General features: G+C 38.5%; 1 protein-coding gene across 1 annotated transcript in view; it reads left to right on the forward strand.

Annotated features, from left to right (window-relative positions):
* The window catches only part of RET (ret proto-oncogene), an 87,950-nt gene that overhangs the window by 35,528 nt on the left and 31,840 nt on the right, over positions 1–20,582 (forward strand). The window contains exons 2-7 of the mRNA XM_042790319.1: positions 10,387–10,638; positions 12,139–12,432; positions 12,918–13,159; positions 14,891–15,092; positions 15,558–15,757; positions 20,053–20,311. Of these exons, the coding sequence (XP_042646253.1) occupies positions 10,387–10,638; positions 12,139–12,432; positions 12,918–13,159; positions 14,891–15,092; positions 15,558–15,757; positions 20,053–20,311 (1,449 nt within the window). The remainder of the gene's footprint in view (positions 1–10,386; positions 10,639–12,138; positions 12,433–12,917; positions 13,160–14,890; positions 15,093–15,557; positions 15,758–20,052; positions 20,312–20,582) is intronic.

Here is a 20,582-nt window from a genome sequence, read left to right on the forward strand (position 1 = left end):
AGTATGCTGAACAATTTCCACACATAAGGGTGTCTTGTGATTTATTTTTTGAGAAACAAATATATTTAGTTGTCAGTACCTTGTTCTCCAGATCACTGCTATAATGTTTACTTTGCATATGAGCTCAGCACTGTTGGAGTAAATATATGTGAAATCTAATTAAAGTATAACAAGAATTTAGGGCACTTGTATGTCACTACATTATTAATTGAGGATTTTATGGTTTTGAGATTTACAACTAGTGTGTCAGTTTTAGCACAGAACAGTGATACATCACTGGTCTTCTCTAGCTTCTCATTATCACAATCTCTGCATATATATATAATACGTAAACACATTCTAGAAGGCATATCGTGCACACAGAGAGTGACTAGAAAAACAGGTCTGTATTTTAAAAATTAGTAATAAAACAGCAGACCGAGTCCACCTTCTTGTCTTGGCATCTCTTGTCATACAATGCAGAATAATTCCGCTTGCCAGAAATATGAACAACATGAATGACCCCCAAATGTGTTGGGTTGTTGGGGTTCACTGAAACTAATGAAAGTGAAAGAAAAAGAAGTGGTAGATTAGGGTGATGCAGTGTTTGCAGAGCCTGCCGACAAAAGAACTGGGAGGTTTATAAAAATGGTATTGCAACACTTTCTCTCAGTTTTGCCTTTCTTCTTGATAATCTCGTGCTCTTTCTACAAACTGATACGATGCAGAAGAGGAGAGGACCATTTAAAATGTTAAATGAACCTTTGATTGCTCGAATCTCTTATTTGTATGTCTTCAGCAGTGTTAGGCTAGCCTCTAGCCCTATCTTGTTCCTGCTGGGGGGGAATATGTCGGGAGAAGGCTTGTTATGAACCGTTATTGTTCCAGTTTACATTAAAAAAAAAAAAAAAAAAAGGTACATAGGATTGTACAAGATGCTTCCAATGATAGGGAAGTACTTGCAGCAATCTCAGTAAAGATGCTTCCTGGTTCTGATGCTGAAACTGATGAAACCTTTGTCTACTTCCAGAGAATGAACTACTATTTTTTAAAATTAATTTCTCTTGTTCTTAGTGTTGCTTTTCCTGTAGACAGATTCACACTGAAGAAGGTGATATTTAGTTACAAAAACCTGATTTGCATTATCTCATGCAAAAATTGAAAAAACATTGTTTAAAATATTTCCAATTAACCTTCCGTATTAAAGTTGGAAAAGGATACATAGTTTACGCACGGGGGCACAATTTGAACCAATTATTAATCCTGTTTCTTTTATTGTTTTTATAATAGTTAGACACTTAAACAGATGCTACTTCACGATCAGGTAATACAAGAAATGATGTCTTGACATTATGGATTTGTGGATTGATATTTCTTCTATGTTTACAACCATGGGACTTATGATCCTGCAGATGACTGTTGAGCTGAGATGTATGGAAAACCTCTTTTACAGACATTGTAGTGTACCTGTTTCCTTTTGCTTCTGTATAAACAGACTAGCCCGGGTAGCCCTGATGGTTGTTCTAGATAAAGAAAAGAAATGGTTGAAAATACAGCTCTGTGTGCATATGCATGTATATTTTTCACAAAATCTTAATCTAACTAATATTTTTTTTAGGACCTTATTTTAATGTTCATATGTACATAACTATGTACGTGTACGCACATACTCTACGTTCACATGTTTCAAGTGAAGATTTTTACCCATCCCTTACTGTAAGCAAGTCTGAACAAACTCTCAGGCTTTGCAGCTTTTAACATGGGCTCTCTTTGTGAGGTCATTTCTCTGATGCTGGTAAGCTCAGGATGAGTTGTCAAACCAAAATACAGAGAGCTCACTGGAAATACAGAAGTATGGAACATGATAAATCGGGTGTGTACAGAGATGAACTGGAGTGGTACAAAAATGAAACATTATGTCATAGAATCATAGGATGCCAGGTTGGAAGGGACCTCAAGGATCATCTGGTCCAACCTAGCACGGTCTAGACAAGATGGCCCAGCACCCTGTCCAGCTGAATCTTAAAAGCATCCAGTGTTGGGGAATCCACCACTTCCCTGGGAAGATTATTCCAGTGACTGATTGTTCTTACAGAAAAAAAATTTCCTTGTGTCCAATCAGAATCTCCCCAGGAGTATGTCATACCCAATTTCCCTTGTCTTTTCCATGTGACTCCTTGTAAAAAGGGAGTCTCCATCTTTGTAGCTGCCCTTTAAATACTGGAACATGGTGATAAGGTCTCCCCTAAGCCTTCTTTCCTCAAGGCTGAACAAACCCAGTTCTCAGCCTCTCCTCACATGGCAGGCTTCCCAGGCCTCTGATCATCTTTGTGTGGCCCTCTTCTGGACCTGCTCCAGCCTGTCCACATCTTTTTTGTATAGCCATTTTCTATGTGTCATCTGATTTCTTTTTTATGCTGCCTTGTAAACACGCTAAATTTGACCCAGATGTAAATAAATTCTATTAAATATTTATTAATGTAATTTGTGCTGCAATAGAATAGTCAGTCAGTTTCCTTGTCTTACATTTCAGCTCTGTAGTCCTGCAGAGCAAAATTATATCCAGCTATTCTCAAGCAATTAAGCCATACTTTAAAAAAGGTGTATTTAATCACACAAATAAGGAGGAGTGACAGAATAAGGATCTAAAGAATTTTCAGAAACCCCTAAAGTCTCTTACAGAAGCTTTCCATACACGTTAATTTCTGTGAGGAATGGTTTAAGTTTTAGTAACACTGGTGTTTAGAACAATGAAACATCAAAAACTTGCCTTCTTCCTAAGGTAAAAAAAAAAAAAAACAAACCAAAACAAAAGAAAGAAAGAAACAAACAAAAAACAAATCAACAACAAACTATTAGAAAGCAAGAGAAGGAAAGCTTCTAGCCTGTTTTGCACTTACAGAATTTCAACAGTGAGTTTCTAAAACTTACCTAGAAGTACAGGCTCTGAAAGGAAAGTGTAGGCTTAGATTTGACCTTGGTCTGAACTTGACATCAGTGAAGTAGTAAGTAGAGCTTTAGTAGAAGCTTTGTCCCATTCTCTGGTAGATACAGATTTTCCATTCTTGAATTGAGGCAAAAATGAAAATCTTAACAGTTCTCACAAATCCAATTGAAATGTTTTATTTTTGACGAATGTAGGGTCTGTCTTTGATCTTGACATTTTAAAAATTTATGTTTACAATGCTTGATACAGGAAGCAAACTTTCATTTTGTCTGAACCATCTTTCAGCTTTAACAGGACTTATCTTAATGTTTTGTGGAATGCATTCTCATCTTCCTTAGCAGCAGGTTAATATGGGTGGTTGACTGAGCTTTTTTACATAATATTTGTATCTACTTAATTTCTGTGTTTTCAGTCTAAAATTCAGGGTTGTTTTCTATATGAGCATGGGAATCTGGTGAGGAAAATCACAAGAGAGGCAATTAACTTAAAGCAGACTAGTTTAACAGGTCTGGAATACATTCTAGTTAAGTATTGTTTCTGTTTACCATCACTTTGTAAGGACCTGTTCCCTCTGGAAGTATCGTATTCTGTAAAACACATTATTTCACTGATTCTGCTGCTATTGAAATTAATTTTATCATTCTCTGATAGTTGTGCTGCATTTCAGTGTATACAACAGGTGAAACTTATCAATTATCCAGCTCCATAAAGTTTGTGCATACTTTCAGAAAATTCTGGTAGAAAGCTCTACAGTGATCTTCCCCAATCCACTCTAGCCTAGGGTCCAGATGAGCAGCTTTAGGGAAAAACGATTTAATTTCATTTTTGCTTCAATACATTTCCTTATGCTCTCTGGTTCATACCACATCTGTTACAATTTTTGTAATGATCAGCTTGAAAATAACACACCTAAAAATAAATAACGTCATGCTGCTGAGATGTATCCGTGGTTTGCTAGTTGATTAAGTGTATGCCCGCTCTTCTACTTGTCATTGTTCTAGTGACTCTCAAATGTACTAAGAGTTACACCTTGGCACTCATGCTGCAGCCTGAACTCAATGAGCTGATGGCAGAATTTGACTGGACTTCTCTGCGTAAGGCCAGGAGGAATCTTTAATACTTGTGCAAGACGGTCTCGCCCGAGCGGCGGTTGCCCACCTGGGAGGGCCGGGGAGGCTGGCTGCCCCCGGTGCCTGTCCGCGTGGCACGCAGAGGGGACCGGAGCAGACCTGGGGTCCCTCCGCCACTGGTGCCGTGTCCCCGCGCGGCGCAGCCTGCCTCGCACCGTGGCACAGGGCCAGCCGAGGCCTCGGTGAGCGGCGCTGCATGGCGCGAGCTCTCCCCCAGCATGCCGCCTCCGACGCTCGGGCTCTCACCCTGGCTTAAAAAAGGACGGTGTCAGCTTGGGCTCTGCAGGTATGAGCTGAGCTCCCGAGCCCGCCCTTGTTGACAGGTCCCTTTCAGAGATGCTCCAGTAGCTTTTCAGGATGCTTTGTTTAAGCCGTGGTTATGTTTTGCCCGGATGAATATCAGTTGTCTGAGTGGTTATCTCGGGTGATGTGCAGCCGGGTCTTTTGGAAATAGTTCTTCTTCCCTGATTACCTTGTAAATGAGTCCCAGTGTAATGATGGATTATGCAGTGAGGAGTTCTCAATTTAAAATCCTGCTGCTGTACCTGAAGAAAGGTTGGAGTAATTCCCTGAGTAATGTGGAGATGCTTCTCTCTGTTAAAACATCTCTGACTGAAGAAACATTCATCTAAATGCTGGCAAAACTATTATATTCTTATGGGATAGATCAACTTCTCTTAAATGGTGGATATTGTCTTGAATACCTTGCAGGGTGTTCAATCCACCTAGCATTGTTTCTACCTCTGCTGTTTCATTCTACCCTTCCATTGAGTGACAGGGTTTTTTCTAAATTACTGACTTTTTGGTTTATGAGGGCGAGTTTGTTTATTAATTCTGTAGCGGTTAGAAGGGCATTAAGTGGGCAAGTCCTTTAATTTAAAATATTACAAGTGCATTGCTGCTCTTGTTCTCTGATGAATCGAATTTTGTGTATATTAATACTAGTAATGGAACATAATGGCTACTCATCAAAAGTAAAGATAATTATTTCAGGAACACAAAACTAACCTTGCCAGATAATTGCTCGTTGAAATCTGATGCTGGGCAACAAATGGGGCATTATTAACAGCAGACTCCCATGTTCATCTATTATATCATTAAATCCTATATATTACGATGATAGGGCTATGATTGCATTAAAGGCATACCCCTTTTCTTGGAGATGCATGCCAATTCTTGTTTAAGGATTTTGATTGCATGAGGGCTGTTCTATTCTTAATAAATTGTTGTGTTGTCCTCCAAAATACTGGGGAGCTCTGAGTGAATTTTGTCAGATGTGGGTTATATAGATCTATATTACTTGTTGAATGAAAAATAAACCTCATTCCATTTCCATTTTGCTGATTTTTCTTTTTCCTTATGTTTTCTTAGAAACTCAAACCAGTCCTTGTGGTTTTAAACGCATGTTCATCCAACAGGCACCATAAGATCTGTGAAGATTTTCCTTTACTGGAAAAAAGTGTAACTTATAATATGAACTGGCGGAAAGAAGGTGGAAGGTAGCAAACACTCAGGCTAGAGAGACAATTTTCAGATTACCTGAGTAATGAAACCCAAAATAACTTTAAAGAAATATGTTGGATTTCAGTCATTTGAAGTCTTTAAATCAAGAGTGAACCTTTTGTTCAAATGCATGGTGTAACTTAAAGCTAGCAGTGGTCATTTAAGCTTTGAATTTTCACTATGAGCTACATAAGACACCTGCTTACTTAGCTTGAGGCAAATGGTTTGGCTAAGTGGGGAGCCTTGAATTTGAACAGTGCTCTGCTTTTACAGTTTCTCTGGGCTTAGCTCTTAGGTTAGAGTGAGCTAGCTGCTGTGTTTTTCTGACTGGCAGTTCACTGGCTGCTATACCCACACCAGTTTCTCTTCAGAAGAGGATGTTGTGGATGGGTCTCTTTTCTTGTGGACCAAGGTGACAGGATGCTCCTGACTAGTGACCCTGGTGTGCATTGGTTGTCCTCTCTTCTCACCATCTCCAATGTGCTTTGAGACTTTGCAAGTGCTCCACACAGACCTGAGATGGTTTTCCAGTTATCTAAGTGCATTCTTTCCCAGAGAAAATCTTGTGACTGGGATAATTTGCTCCAGAACAGGTTTTCTGAGGTCTGCAAATTTGTAACTTGAAAAATGGTTACAAAAATTGTCTAGGAGAATGTTTTACAATGAAGCCTTCCTCTCCACTAATAAAAAAATTCAGGCTGCTTAGTTTTGTGACTAAAAAGTTAAATTATGTTTTTCGTCATTGTTGGTGGTGGTCAGAGTATAATGTTGCTATAGTTGGTTTAACAGTTTTCGTCAAGAGTAGTCCACCAATTCCACTCAAAGCTATAGTGGCAAGTATAAAAAGCACTAAAAACCATGTAAAGTTTCCTACAACAAATTTTGTACAAAAAAAAAAGTAAATTAGTATCAAAAAAGGCCTTATTTCGAAAGGCAATCATGAACACTTCAAAGTATATATAATTTAATTTCTCCACTCTCATTTTATCTGCTTTCTCTCTCTGAACTGGAAAACTGCTGTCATAACTGTATTTCCTGTAGGAGCTATTAGTCAGTAGCATTACATCTGCTTAAACCTGATCACTTTTCTCTTCTGTATGTTACTGATACTCTATTATCATGTAATATTGCTCATCCATCACTGGTTACCCTGTTTTCTGAGCTTATTGTAGAATAGAGGAGAGATGAAGCGTCCTCTAAAAAAAAGTTCAGTGATTCTAAAACATTTCAATAACTCTCTCTCTCTCATTACTCATGTATGTTACAGAGGGCAACCTTCTCGTGGTGTATTTCAAGGTTGTAATGTGAAATGTTTCTCTGTTTTTAATTCCTAAGCAAAAGCACTTTAACCATCAGTTTGAGTGTAACCATCTCAATTCCTCTTTATTTAAATGGCAGATTCAATAAAAATTCCATCTGGCTTCCAGAGGAAGCTTGCACAAGTCCTTGAAAATTGATTTTTTTTTTTTTTTTCCCCAGCACACAAGGAACTGTGGCCAGGATTAGAACCTCTTCCTCCTGCAGCATATTTGCCAGATGGCAAGTTTATTGAATCTGGTTTTAACTTACTAGGGCTTAAAGGAATGAAGGCAGCTCAGAGAAGTGGGTGCTACATTTCTACTTCAAAGGTCTCCTTCAAAATCAGCCTCCAGAGATTTATATGCAGAGCGTGGTTGTGACCTGGGCACTCTGTTGTGTACCTCTCATCTCTTTCAGTGCTTGAAATGGAGTTAGAGAGGGACACAAACCACTTCACAAAATCCCAATAATTTCAAGATCAGCAGCATTGGGTGAATCTTGTTACATGGCTAAATCAAATTTTTATTTTATATTTTTAAAAATTTTACTGTCTAAGTTTCTACAGTGTTGTAGAGTCTCTTTGCTTTAAATACTTGTTTTCTAAGTAAAACATGAAAGTACATTGTATCCACTGGTGTCACTTAAAACTATCCTTAAGTGTTGTCCTTTATATAGAAGTATGCTCTGTGCTAAAAAGTGACACTTTTGATGGACAGAATTTAGCTTCATCAGCTTTTAGGTTTGAATTGGGGAGAAAAAAGATCATGCTTCTATTTAAATTTCTTACAGTGGATTTTCCTAATTTCTTAAAGTGGCTTTTATATTTGTGAAAAACATTTCTGGTTATTTAGTGATGCAAAGTCTAAATTGTTTTATGAAGGAATCTCTCCTCTCTTTTCAAAATACAAAGCATTGTTTTGCAATTCTGTTACCTACAGAGAAATCAAATTTTTATATTACAGGATTTTTTTCCCCTTTTTTCCTGAGAATTGGAGAAGACTGCTGCTGTGAACAGGTACCAAGGAATTTCAGAGAGTTTGTGGCATAAATACAAACTTCTTATTTCAGATGCAGCGCAGTGGTGTTGCTGACCTCTGCTGAGGTGTAGTTGTATGCAAAGTTTCAGACATTTAAGTGGCAATGTCTGTCATAATTATTCATGTGCTTTGTTAAACATGACTGTGCACATACTAGCATGTAGTGTGGACCCAGATTTGTAGAGCAAAGCATATAAAGATTAACGCACTTGTTTAAGACAAGGAAATATACAATTACAATTCAAAATATCCTGTTTTTTCCTTTTTTTTTCTTTTGTTTTTTTTTTTTTTTTTTCCCAATTTCACACTTTACACATCCATACTGTTTATATATACTGTACTTTCTATATGCTTCTTTCACTGGAGGTGATTTTATGTCTGTGCTACGGTGCTCCTTCTTGCACTGCGTGATGTGTTTGTGATGCTGAGCACATAACATCACTCAGATTAGAAATGTTCACCCCAGTCTTAGAAATAAGGAAGTAAGTAAATATTCCCGTGTTCTGTAGTGTATTGTATAAGACTCACTTGTATGCATCAGTGGGTTAAAAGTAATTTTTTAGTCTTGCGCAGTGTATTTTCAGTGCTGAATTTTTCTCATGAGGAAGTTTGCATAATTCTAGAATTGCGATTTTATAGAAAATGCCTCGCAGAAATCTGTTTGCTTGAACTGGGACCGGACTTGCTACTTGGATATCACCTTACCCTCTTGTTAATGAGCCAGTTTGTTAGGATGTCTAGCAGTGCATATTCACCAGGTTTTCCTGCACTTCACAAAAGACAGACAGAGGGACTGCAAAAATATTTGAAATTTATTACGAATGTTCAGGAATCTAACTTACAAAAAAGATGGTGATAGTGCCAGAATCAGAAGTAATAGCTTTCTTCCAAACAGGGGATGTCAGGAGTTAATGCTTTTCTAAAACTCTCAAGAAGATTATTGTTGACTTCCCTTTGAATGAATTACTTTGGAGCGAATTCACCTACTGTATTACTTTACCACTTTATTCATATATTGAAAAGTATATGTAAAAAAAATAATGGGCCTCTGTAAAGCCTATAGATGTAATTGCATCCAGGGATACTGATGATGTCATGAATCATTGGAAGGTACAGTGGTTTCTGTGGTATTTCCAAATGAAATTAGAGGTCTCTTGTTTATAGTTTGTTTGCGGTCCTCTCCATTCAGTAGAACAGCGTATGGATCCAATAGTAATAAAAAATAAATAGGTGTTATAGCTTGATGCTATTTTGAAGATGTTTTGGCATTTTATCCCTGATTTTACTGCTGTATTACCATCATTTCCAGTTGTATCTGGCTTGATTTCAGCTAAGATAGTCTTGTATTAGTAACATATGGAAATTGTTATTATTTTCATTTGTTCAGCAGATGTGTGAGCCTTTTATGTGCCCTACTCCTTATCAAATCAGATTAAATGATGCAAAATTCTGCAATATGCAAATATTCTTTTGTACGGGAGCAAGTACTGACAGTCAATACAGGTGAAGTACAAGAGTGACAGTTCCAGTATTTCAGTGAGCATTAGTGCAGTGAGCATCCTGTTGTACCTTCCTTGCTTACCAAGCCTTGCACTGTGATCTTATTTGTGAGCAGCAGAATTGGAAGGGAAGTGTTGGAAAGGGGTAGAGGGGCCATTGCAAACTGACCTGGTAAGGTGGGATCAGCTAAAGAAACAGGCATCAAGGGGTAGTTGAGCCCTACTAAACGTAAACGTCTGCAATGTCAGAGAGGGAAGAAAGTCAAAGAATAATGGGCCAGTCACAGCTGCTGTATTAGAAGTAAATGTACGTTTCTCTCCCCACTTCAGGCAACTCGGTTGTCAGCCTTCCCATCTGTCATATTTAAAATACTTCTAAGACTTTCATGTCAATTTTATTTAAACAGCTCCCGTTTTCTGTATCATAAGTGTCATGCTGGCCTGTTTAGAAAGGGAGTGAACCATGAAAGGACTCCGATGTCAGAGGTTTTATGTAATCCAAGGAAAAGCACGAGTTAGTGGTACATTTCTGTGTTTTCTCTTAACAGAGAGTGTGCTTAGGCTTTTAAAGTGTGTGATTTCATCAAACGTTTTTCCTTTCTTCGAATGTCGTCTGTGTGATAATGGAATTACAGCTGAGAGCTCCAGATACAAACTTAAGTAAAATTTGACAAGTAGAGCTTCATTAAGTGTTCTGCTTAAACTGGGCCATGTTTACAGCAAAGCAGTTTTGCTTTCAAAAAGATGATTTTGTAACTTGAACATAAGCTATAGGCCAAATTTTTGGTGGCTATGTTCCTGGCTGGAGTGCAGTAAAACTATATTTATTTACACCAGATGAGGATCTGCCTTTTTCCACATATTTTTAAATGCTTCTTTAATCCTTGGAGAATTAAGCCTTTGGCTCTTTGGAAGTGCATCTCTTAAGAAAATGCCAGTGAAAAAATCTTTTAACTGGGACCACCTCTCCTCTTGTGTGCCTTCCTTTGCAGCTGCCTTTGGTCTTTACTTTCCCAGAAAAGAGTATTCAGAGAATGTCTACATTGATCAGCCAGCAGGTACGCCTCTCCTGCGCATCCATGCCTTGAGGGATTCACATGGGGAAATGGCCCACTTTCATCTGTGCCAGAATCTCATTATTTCTCGAGCAAGATCCCATGAAAATCATTGGTTTCAAATCAGAGAAAAAACAGGACTTCTCTACCTCAGCAAAAGCCTGGATAGAGAAGATTTTAACATGTTGTGTAAGTATGAGAAGACTTGCTTTTATAGTTGAAGTATCTGTTGTTAAAGCAAAGTAAATTCAGAACATGAGATTTATCCATCAGCATATGAGCATCAAATTTGTAAGAAACATATCTGCCCTTTTAAAATGAGGAACCAGTCCCAACAAAACCCATAGCGAGTGCAGGGAACTATATGCTAAAGCAAACGCTGACCTGGGACAGATCTAATTGCTCACAGTGTGGACTCCGGTACGGTGGGAAAGTTGCACTACTTGAAATACTTTTTTTCTGCATTTCACAGCTGTATAAATCACAGCTTTACATGTAATACCAAACAGCTCTTGAAAGAAGTGGTTAAGTGCGCCCCTTTACCTCTCTTGAGATTTGACTTTGTTAGTGAAGCTTACTATTGAACTACAGAAATGAATTATTTCAGTTTTGTTCCCTTTCTTTTATGCTCTAGCAGTAAATTGGGTTTGGTGATTTTGATCTATGAGGAAATTAGGTATCATTAGATGGTGGAGGAGGAAATGGGTGAGGAGTTAATGGCACACCGCTGTGATCAGCTGCAGAAATTCCTCTGTTGGAGAGAGTCTGTAGTAACTGTCTTGAGTTTGTAAGAGCCATATATTAACACTACCCTTTCACTTAGGTGCCTTGATGTTGAAATGTTCAAATTCAGACACTTCATGTTTTATTTTTCAAGCGCTGAGTGCTTGGTATCTCACCCATTTTCACTGAATTTTTGGTACTGAGTGTTCATGAGTATCAGACAGCCATTTGTGACTGAACAAAGGAAGAACAGCTATCCAGAACTTGAGCCTTGTTTTGTTCATATGGATCAAAATGACCTAGAGCATCTTTTCAAGTGAATTAGATCTGTTACAGATATGCTATCATTCTGTCTGTAGTCAAACCAAGGTAATCAAAATAATTAAGGCTTGAGGGTGTATTAATAGATGCTATAGGTTGATTTTAACTTTTATGTTATCTTTTGACCAGCTCTTTATCTTTTAAAATGATGAAGTAATTTGTCCTCTAAACATAAACAATTTGGCCCATATTCTCAACTGGTATAAACTATCAGAACACTGTGACTTAAATGATTGTAGTTGTGGGTCTGTCCTGAATATCTGTTGCCATTTCATGCACTCTTTTCCCTGCTGACACCCCACCCCGTTCTAGTCTCTCCAAAAAACAGTCCTATCAAAACACTGGTTACTAATAGTGACCTGGTTTATGTCAGTGTTTTACAGACAGAATACTGATATTGTTCTGTGAGGTTCCACAAAGTAAAATTGTTGCTAACACCTATAGTTTTTTGTCTTACTGGGGTTATTAAGATATAAGGTCTTCCCACCAGCAGATGATGTATTGAAGAATTGGTTTATTACATAATAGGCCAATATGGTTGTTTGTGGAATAATGGACTAGAGTAAAAAATGAGTAATAGAAATGTTAGTTTTTCTTCTGTAAAATATTCCTTCTGGTGTTTTTTTTTTTTTTTTTTTACTGAAGCTGTAGGAAACTGGATGCCATTATCAAAGGTGATGCTGTATGTATTCCTTTCATCCCACCCTTTCCAAGAGAAGGAATGTGACTCTGCTACGCGCACCACAGTTTTCCTCTCCTTGATCAATGCTACTGCACCAGCTTGTAGTTCCCTGACAGCAAGGCAGCTTTGCTTCACAGAAATGGATCTCTCCTTTCACATCAAGGAAAACAAACCACCTGGCACATTTCATCAGCTCCAGTTACCCTCTGTTCATCATCTGTGTCAGAATATCAGCATTTCCTACCAAATTCTGGCAGGTAAAACTGGAACTGAGCCACTCGTGTACCATCAAGAGATGTAAACAGCTTCACTGTTAAGATCTCTGTAGTAGTAGATCCTCTAGAGCAATTCTATAAAGGAAATTTCATTGCAAACATGAACTGAGCCTCAAGATTTTACCATTGAGATATACAGAGGGGAAGGGAAGGAGGACTATCCCCTTTCCTAAGGAAACATTTGGTTCTAGAAGTTTGCACCTGCTAAGAGCAGACTGGGAATATCCTGAGCTTTAAATTGAGCTGTTTTTAGACTGTGGAATATTCTCAACTATTCCATGTTTTCTACCTGCCCTGATATAACCCCATAACTTCCTTCTGTTTCACTTCTGAGCCTGCCTTTTATCATGCAGTCATGATGTCCAAATGGATTTACCGGATTGCAAAAGGGTATTAAAGAAGAAAACTATTAGAGCCCTACAATGCGAAGTGATTGTCCCTATTTATACTGTGGCTTTGTTTTTCAGCTGAAGGTATGCCCTTTCGGTACAATGAGAACACCACTGGTGTGAGTGTGACACAGCGCCTAGATCGAGAGGAGAGAGAGAGATATGAGCTGATTGCCAAATGTACCATGAGAGAGGGCTTCAGGGAAATGCAAGTTGAGGTGCCCTTCCTGGTGAATGTGTTAGATGAAGATGACTCTCCCCCCTTCCTTCCCAATGGCACGGATACTGCAGATGCTGTCGTGGAGTTCAACAGGAAAGAGGTAACGTTGTCCTTTATCTAGTCCCTACAGTAGGAGTTCAGTGGTAGGAGACATGATTACTGGGACACACCGTGCTCTGGGTAATGGATCTCAGCAAAGAGCACATCACCGCACCATACTCTACAAACATGATTGTAACATGCTGAGTTTGTAGGATTCCTATCTCCCAAGTTATATCTTATTCAGACTCTAAGGAAGGAAGAGTTTGGGTTAGGAATTAAACAGTATAAAGAAATGTGAGCGGTTCCTGATGTCAGGATGGGCCATTGCTGAGACAGTGGGCCAGATTGCTCTATCTCCCCATACTGACCTCTGCTCTGTATTTGTTACAGAGTTGCTTCCCCCAGGTGACTAAAACTGAGTGTTGTTAGAGCAGGTATGTGTGTGTATCCTTCCCATATATGCAAATTTATATAAGAGATCAGAACTAAATTCAGAACATTTATTAGGATGTTGTACCAGTGTCAGAAAGTTAGAAGAAGCAGTTGCCTTCTGCAGACAAACATTGTACCTGCAAAGGTGTTGAAGTTTCCAATGTCAGGCTGTCAAGGGTGAGCTCTGGGATCTTGCTTTAATGTTGCCCTCTCACTTTCACTTACCGCTCCAAGGTGATCTTTCAAGAGGTCTGAAGCCCTGGGTGTCTTTGTCTGTGCCCCCTGCACACATATACCCCTTGCTTCAGTAGAGAAGTACACGGGTGGGCCCTTTGGCTCTTCCACTGGAGCAAGAACCTTTTATAAATCAGTGGTATAGAGAAGGCACTTCTTTGGGGGCCTGAATGATACATTTTTCGTGAGAGGACTTCTGTTTCGTTACAACAACATCTGGTTTTGTAGTCAGATTTCCCTTCGAAGTACATTTTGCTCGTATTTGTCTGGAAGGGAAAAGAATGATTTTGGGATTTTGCTGCCACCTCCCGACTAGAACAAGTGTTGACAAGACTCCTATGAACCCATCACATTTGCTGGACATAAAGTAATGCCTTTTTATTTTTGAAAATTTTGAGATTTGGGAGTTTCATTTAGCTCTGGATGATAGAAGGTGAACGTCTCATAAAACTGTTTTATAAAGTAAAATATTATCTTCGAAATTACAGGCCTGCAAAGTGCTCAGAATGTAGTGAATTTCACTGGCATTTTATAGTAGAAGAAAAAAGCATTTGGAAACTTTAATCTTTTCTATAAACTAAACAAACTTGAAACAAAAGAATTTCTAATAAAAACCTTAAAGGCCTTGTGGCTTCAGTGTCCAGGTAGCAAAAAGCAATCTAGTAGACTAAGCAGAAGACAGATAACCCAGGCCACTTCTGTCATCTGGGTAATGAGTTTGCCCCTTATGAATGTATTTCATATCTTTTAAGTGTGAATATTACTTTCCTGCCTTTTTTTTTGGTAGTATTTTAGAAAAAAAGTGATTTTAAAAATGACAAAAATCAGGATCTGTGCATGTGTACTCATTTCCTACCTCAAAAGTTTAGCACTGTATTTAGACATAGACTCAAGTGATGATATGACAAGTCCTTTTCCACTGCCATTGTCTTTTGAGCTTCTAACTCAGATCCATATAGGTGTGAAAGAGTGGTAACCTGAAGCTTAAAATTAATTTGAATGAAAGTGAGCTTGAGTGAAAGTTGTAAGGTTTTATTTTCACCAATATTTCAATCCCCCAAACATGTGTCAGAGGAAGAAAGCTTCAGGTTATTTAGCAGTGTCATTTATTATTTTCTTCTAGGGCACTGTTCTTGCAACACTAACTGTATACGATGCAGACACCACACCTATTTATCCCCTTGAAAGCAGCAGAAAGAAATACACAGGAACCATCATTACCGACGATCCCTGGATAAGTGAAACATTTCGGGTAGAGCACATCTTTGATGAAATCCATTTCAGCCCTAATGGCAGCCAAGTGAGAGGAACAAGACATGAGTACAGTAAGGTCCCTTTCTACAAATAAAGGAGAAGTTGCTTTTTAGTAATTGACCAATAAGCTCTTGAATTTTTCCAAGCATTTTGCAGATATTGAGCTAAAGAAAGCTGAGAAATTTCAAGTTAAGCAAACACTGAGTTTTAAATATGTACTGAAAAAATGGAGTTTGTGCATGTCTGGGGTAGGGAGTGTACAGATGATGCTGTGTATACTGATAAGCAAGAGGTTCTGTTTGCAGTGTTCTCCATGTGGTAGGTAGAAGGGAAGAGGACCTCTCCAAACATCTTGAATAGCACAAACTATAACTCCATAGCAGCATGTTTTCGTATTTAACTCACCTCCTGTTTCCAGTTCGGAATAACTTGGAGATGTATAATTTTGATAGGTATAATTTTGTTGGGATTGCAGTATCAAAATATACATTTGCAGATAGTGTGGTTTGGTCATAGACTAATCTTTTCCTTTGCAGAACTGGTACTGAATAAAAGTATTTCAGTCACAGAGCATCGTTCCTTCCAGTTGGATGTCTTGGTGAATGACACGGAATTTCATGGCCCAGAAAGATCGGTGATGCTTCATTTCAATGTCTCCATCCTCCCTGTCAGCATTCAGTTTCCAAACATGACTTACCAGTTCCCAGTAAACAGAAATGCTGAACGCTTTGCACAAGTAAGAACTGTGTTAAACTTTCACTCTCTGTTAGCGACAGAGCTTAGTAGATAGATCACTGGAGTGAGATGCATTAAAGCGTTGGTTTTAGTTGTTTTGAGTAGAATCAGTGAAAAATGTGGTATTGATATGATTGTTACTGGATGCAGTGGATAGCAGGTAGACTGGACATTAGTTCTCATCACATAATAACAGAGGAGGGGTCACACATGGAAGTAGTAATAGAGAGAAATAATGTGTGTTATAGACAGGAGGACTTGGAACCATGAGTGGCTCAGTCATAAATAATTGCAAAAAAAGAAATTTGTCCCAGTGATTGGAGTCCCGGCTCTACATATTCCAGTATGTTAATGGTTTTTCTCTAGATAATGGCTAGTTAGTAATTCATGTAATTCCTAATTTAACCCTCGTTTTAGCTTAATCACCACCCTTGCCATTAATAATGCCTTCCAGAAACACGTTCCAACAGGTTGACGTTAATCAGGTGAAAATTACAATGTAATTCCTATGGAACACGTACATTAATAAGGAACTAGTTCAATTTAATAAATGTTATGAAAGTGAATATTAAAAACATCAGTGATGAGCCATTTTGGGAGAGATGCTGGAATGTATACCTCATAACTAAATAAAGCTATAAAACTGCTGTTGTATTTGTAGCAGAGAGGAGAACTGAGACTAAAATATGATCATCCCAATTGCAGAGAAAACCAATTCATTAGATGAATTCTAAGGAAGAATTCAGTTTTATTAATCTTCAAGCCTCTGGCTAATTGTAAAAAGAAATAAAAAGGGAAGTTAGATATATTACGTGTTCTTATCTTTAATCTGATGAAATGCATTATATCTTGATAGCTCTTCAGAGTACGGAACAGGCCTTACAAGCAATAAAAATGCTACTGCTTCATCAAGGGACATTTTACCCATAGTCTGCACTGGAAATCCTAAATAAGAGAAAGACACCAAGTGTGCTCACATAGTGGGGTCCTTACAAAGCTACTTTTTTATGACATTTTGTGATGCCTCGTGGCTGCAGCTTTTAAATTTGCAGTCTAGAAACTTCAGAGCATATTCTGTGCTTTTTGTGGAGATGACAATATTTTTGGTGTTAAATTTGAGGTTTTTGTAGCACCAGATTGTGAAAACATTATTCTCAGCAGTGTAAAAAAACACTTGCCTGGAGATAGGGTGAAACCAGTGGGTTTCCCCCCTAAAAGAAATAATAGCATAGATGTGTAAGATACTCATGGTCTAGCTCTTAGCATCTAGAAATGGGCCTTGATTTTATGTAAGTCACAGCATGACTGTAACTGTAAAAAGTGTGGAAACTCAACTGTTAGGTATGTATGAATATAGATAAATTACTTGATTTTTTTAATGTGTATGCACATATATATATACACATGTAAACTCATATTTTATATGTAGGTGTATGCATACAATAATATTATGAATGAATGAGTTCCCAATTAAATTTGGTTAGACTGTGTTTCTGTTCATACCCTCGACTGCTTGAACACATTTGTTTGAAGTCTGGGAGTATATAGTTTCTAGTTTCAGAATGAAAAACAAAAAAACCCGACCCACCAGTTAACTTTTAAAGCTGCTGGTTTTGCATGTTGTCAGGACAGTTAAACATCTGAAGGGGAATTTTAGCGTTTTTGGGAACAGTTGTACTTCCCACTAACTGTGCTGTTTCACTGGGTGGCAGTAGTAGCAGGAAAAACTGTTCCTGGCAAGAACAACTCCAAGTCTGTGGGAGATCTTTCTTTGTGCTGCCTAAACACAAATTCACAAAGAGATTTTGTTCTGATTCTCAACCAGCAAAGTGCAAAACTCATCCTGGCTCTGGAGATGATGTTCTCAATCAGTTAAAGTGTCATCCACTTACTTTGGAGTCTGAGTTTGAATTTACAGTGTGCTCGGCTGGGAGCACAAGTCAATGGAAGCAGCTCAGTCCCCAGCACTTCACGTTATTAAAGTCGTCTGCATAATTAGCCCTGATGTGCCAGAGCAGCAAGGAAAAGTACTGGGCCAAATCAATATGAAGGCTGAACTGTCTCTTGCCCTAAGGAAAACACAAGAGCGTGAAGAAATGATTAACTGCTGGGCTGATGCCATTTGTCTGTTTGAGCAGCTAAATGAATTGAATAACAGAAGCATGGCCTGACAGTACAGCTTGCCCAGTGGCATTTAACTTATCAATGGACTTAAAGCTCTGTTGATATTTACTGAGACAAATGATGAATAACATCGGCTGAGATTTTTAGAGAGGTTATATGTCCAAATCTCCCTGGAATTCAGTGAAGAGGAACATTATCATCATCCAGACTTTATTAAACTCTGGAGCTCAAAAGATGGATTTTTCTGTTCCTATTTCTGATAATTGTATTGCTGTGTTAACTTTTGAGAGTCTTGCAAAATGCACCTTTGTAGGTTCCTCCTCTGTATGTTGATGTTAATCCTGATTACCAGGCTATTTTTCACCCTCCTCATGAGAAGGAGGAACTGGCTGCTTCTACCTCCTTCTCCTGGGGCTGTGCTGTGCTGTATCTGAGGGCTGTGCTGACTCCAGAACCTGCAGTCCAGAGCAAAGTGACAAGCTTGGTCTTTCCCTAGTGGAATCAGGCAAAAAGAGAAAGCCTGTCTCTCTTGTAGAGATATCTCGAGGGGGGCATTTTTAGCTTCACCTCAGATTATACAGAGAAAGCCAAACTGGCCTATGTGCTACTCTAAGGATAATCTGTTCTTCGGGGATGCTGAATTTATGGGGTCTTCTCCATCCCTTTTGCAGGAAATTTCTGTTGATCAAAAACGTCCCTGGAAAAAGTAGTTATGACAAAGCAGACAGAAAGGACAGTTTAGTCTATATAAAGGTTAATGTCATGGAACACCATTATATTCTCCTACTGCCTCAAAGAAGTACCATCTAAGCAGTTGCAAAACACTACTAATTGTAGTGCAGCACCAAAGCTAAGATGACGTGGTCCTGGAAGGGACCTGTCTAGACCATGTGTCTAGACGGAGTTTATGAACAGCTGAAGTCTTGTCTTTACTTCTTTTCTTTCTTGCCAGTCCCAGCATGCTGTGGCAAGGAGACTGCGTGGAAGAAATGGCCTAGTTTCTGTTTGCTTTAATAGTTTTTGTATGCTATCCTGCCACCAAAAAACCCAACAAAAATGGTGCCAAATGACCAGTGAGTGGTGTGAATGGGAATAAGTTAGATCAAGTGGGACTATCCTATGACAAAGTATGCTTCTAGGACTTCAAAAGCTGCTTCTCTGACTTTAAATAGTCCCAGGTCCTAGTACAAAAAACTTTTTTTTTTTTTTTATCTTATTCTTTAATAAGAATGCTTAAACCAATACGTACAGATATGCTTTTACCAGCAGTGGTGTTACTTGGAAACACATCTTAACCGTAGCATTTGAAAAGAATCTATCACCAAGTTCCCTTCAATAACACCCCACCCTTCACATTGTGGTTTTCCCTGCAAGGAAAGCCAATGCCTCTGGGCCTGATCTGAATCCCACTATTATAAATGGAAAAACCAAAGTGAGCTTTGGATCAGTTCCTGTAGGAGATGGACAGGAGATGGGGTTTTACATTCCTGTGCTTCTTAAATAAATTGTTTCAGACCGAAGAGTGCTCTAGCATAGATATTCTGGTAGGCAGAAGTTCAAATATGGCAAACCAACATATTTTTATTTTTAGATTAAAACGTTTTAAAAATTGCAAAGGGAAACAATGAAGTTCTTATTCCTTTTAAGGCTTTCAGAGAATTCTCTGGCAAGAAACTTTTTGACTGTAATATTATGAAAATTATGTATTAGCAATTTCTGTCTTATTTGAAAATAGTCTCAGCTTTGCTCACACTGAGCTCCTTGCTTTCTCAAGAAAGACCAAAGTTTTTCTCACTGATAAGCCTGGGCAGAGCAGGGACTGAACTCAGCCTTGCCCAAATCACAGAGTCTTGTTCTTACTGAACACTGCTGACCATCAGCAGCAGGCACCAAATATCACTGAGTGTCTTGGTCAAGGCTTTTTGCATTTCCTCTGCTACCCTGAAGACACTGCTTTACCTCTCGTTTTTACTGAGACTAAGTCACATCTGAGGCATTCACGTACTGCATTGATAGTAAAATACCAAATCTGTAAACTCAAGATAAATGCTGAACTCTGCAAGATGTAATATGCTCAATTTTCTTTCAGATATTTTTGGGAAGGACAGAATAATTTTGATGTATAGTTTTGTTTCTGTTGTCTGTGATTTCTTTGTTGGTGTTTGAGCCTAGATAGGAAAAATCTGCATTGAAAACTGCATGAAATTCCGTGGTGTGAACATCACCTACAAGTTACTATCCCCCAATGGAAGCTGCTATCCTGTCAGCATACTTCAAGGCCGAGAAGACAAATATGGAAGCCTTTATGTGAATGATTCCTCTGTGCTCCACAGACCCGAATGCAAGGAAATACAATACACTGTTCAAGCTACAGACAAGCAGAGCAGGAAACACACCAAAACCCTCCTCACTATTGTATTGGAAGGAACTCGTAAGTGCCTGAGTCAATTAGAGCTGTTTACTTATGTACAAGTGTTACTGGTATTAGATGAGGCATTAGTAGGGTGATCTATAAACTGATGGCATTAATAATGTAAATGAGTCTGAGCTACAAGATACAGATTACAAAGTTTGCATTTTGAGTTCTGATTCAGACCTGCCTGCAGCAGATATTTGTGTGAAGAACTAATGCACAGAAAGGTGGTGCATCCTGCGCAATTCCTAATGTTCATTATGACATTTGATTTAGAAGAATCTTTTTT

Source organism: Tyto alba, unplaced genomic scaffold, assembly GCF_018691265.1.
Source record: "Tyto alba isolate M040663 unplaced genomic scaffold, T.alba_DEE_v4.0 Super-Scaffold_1, whole genome shotgun sequence".
Lineage (NCBI taxonomy): Eukaryota > Metazoa > Chordata > Aves > Strigiformes > Tytonidae > Tyto > Tyto alba.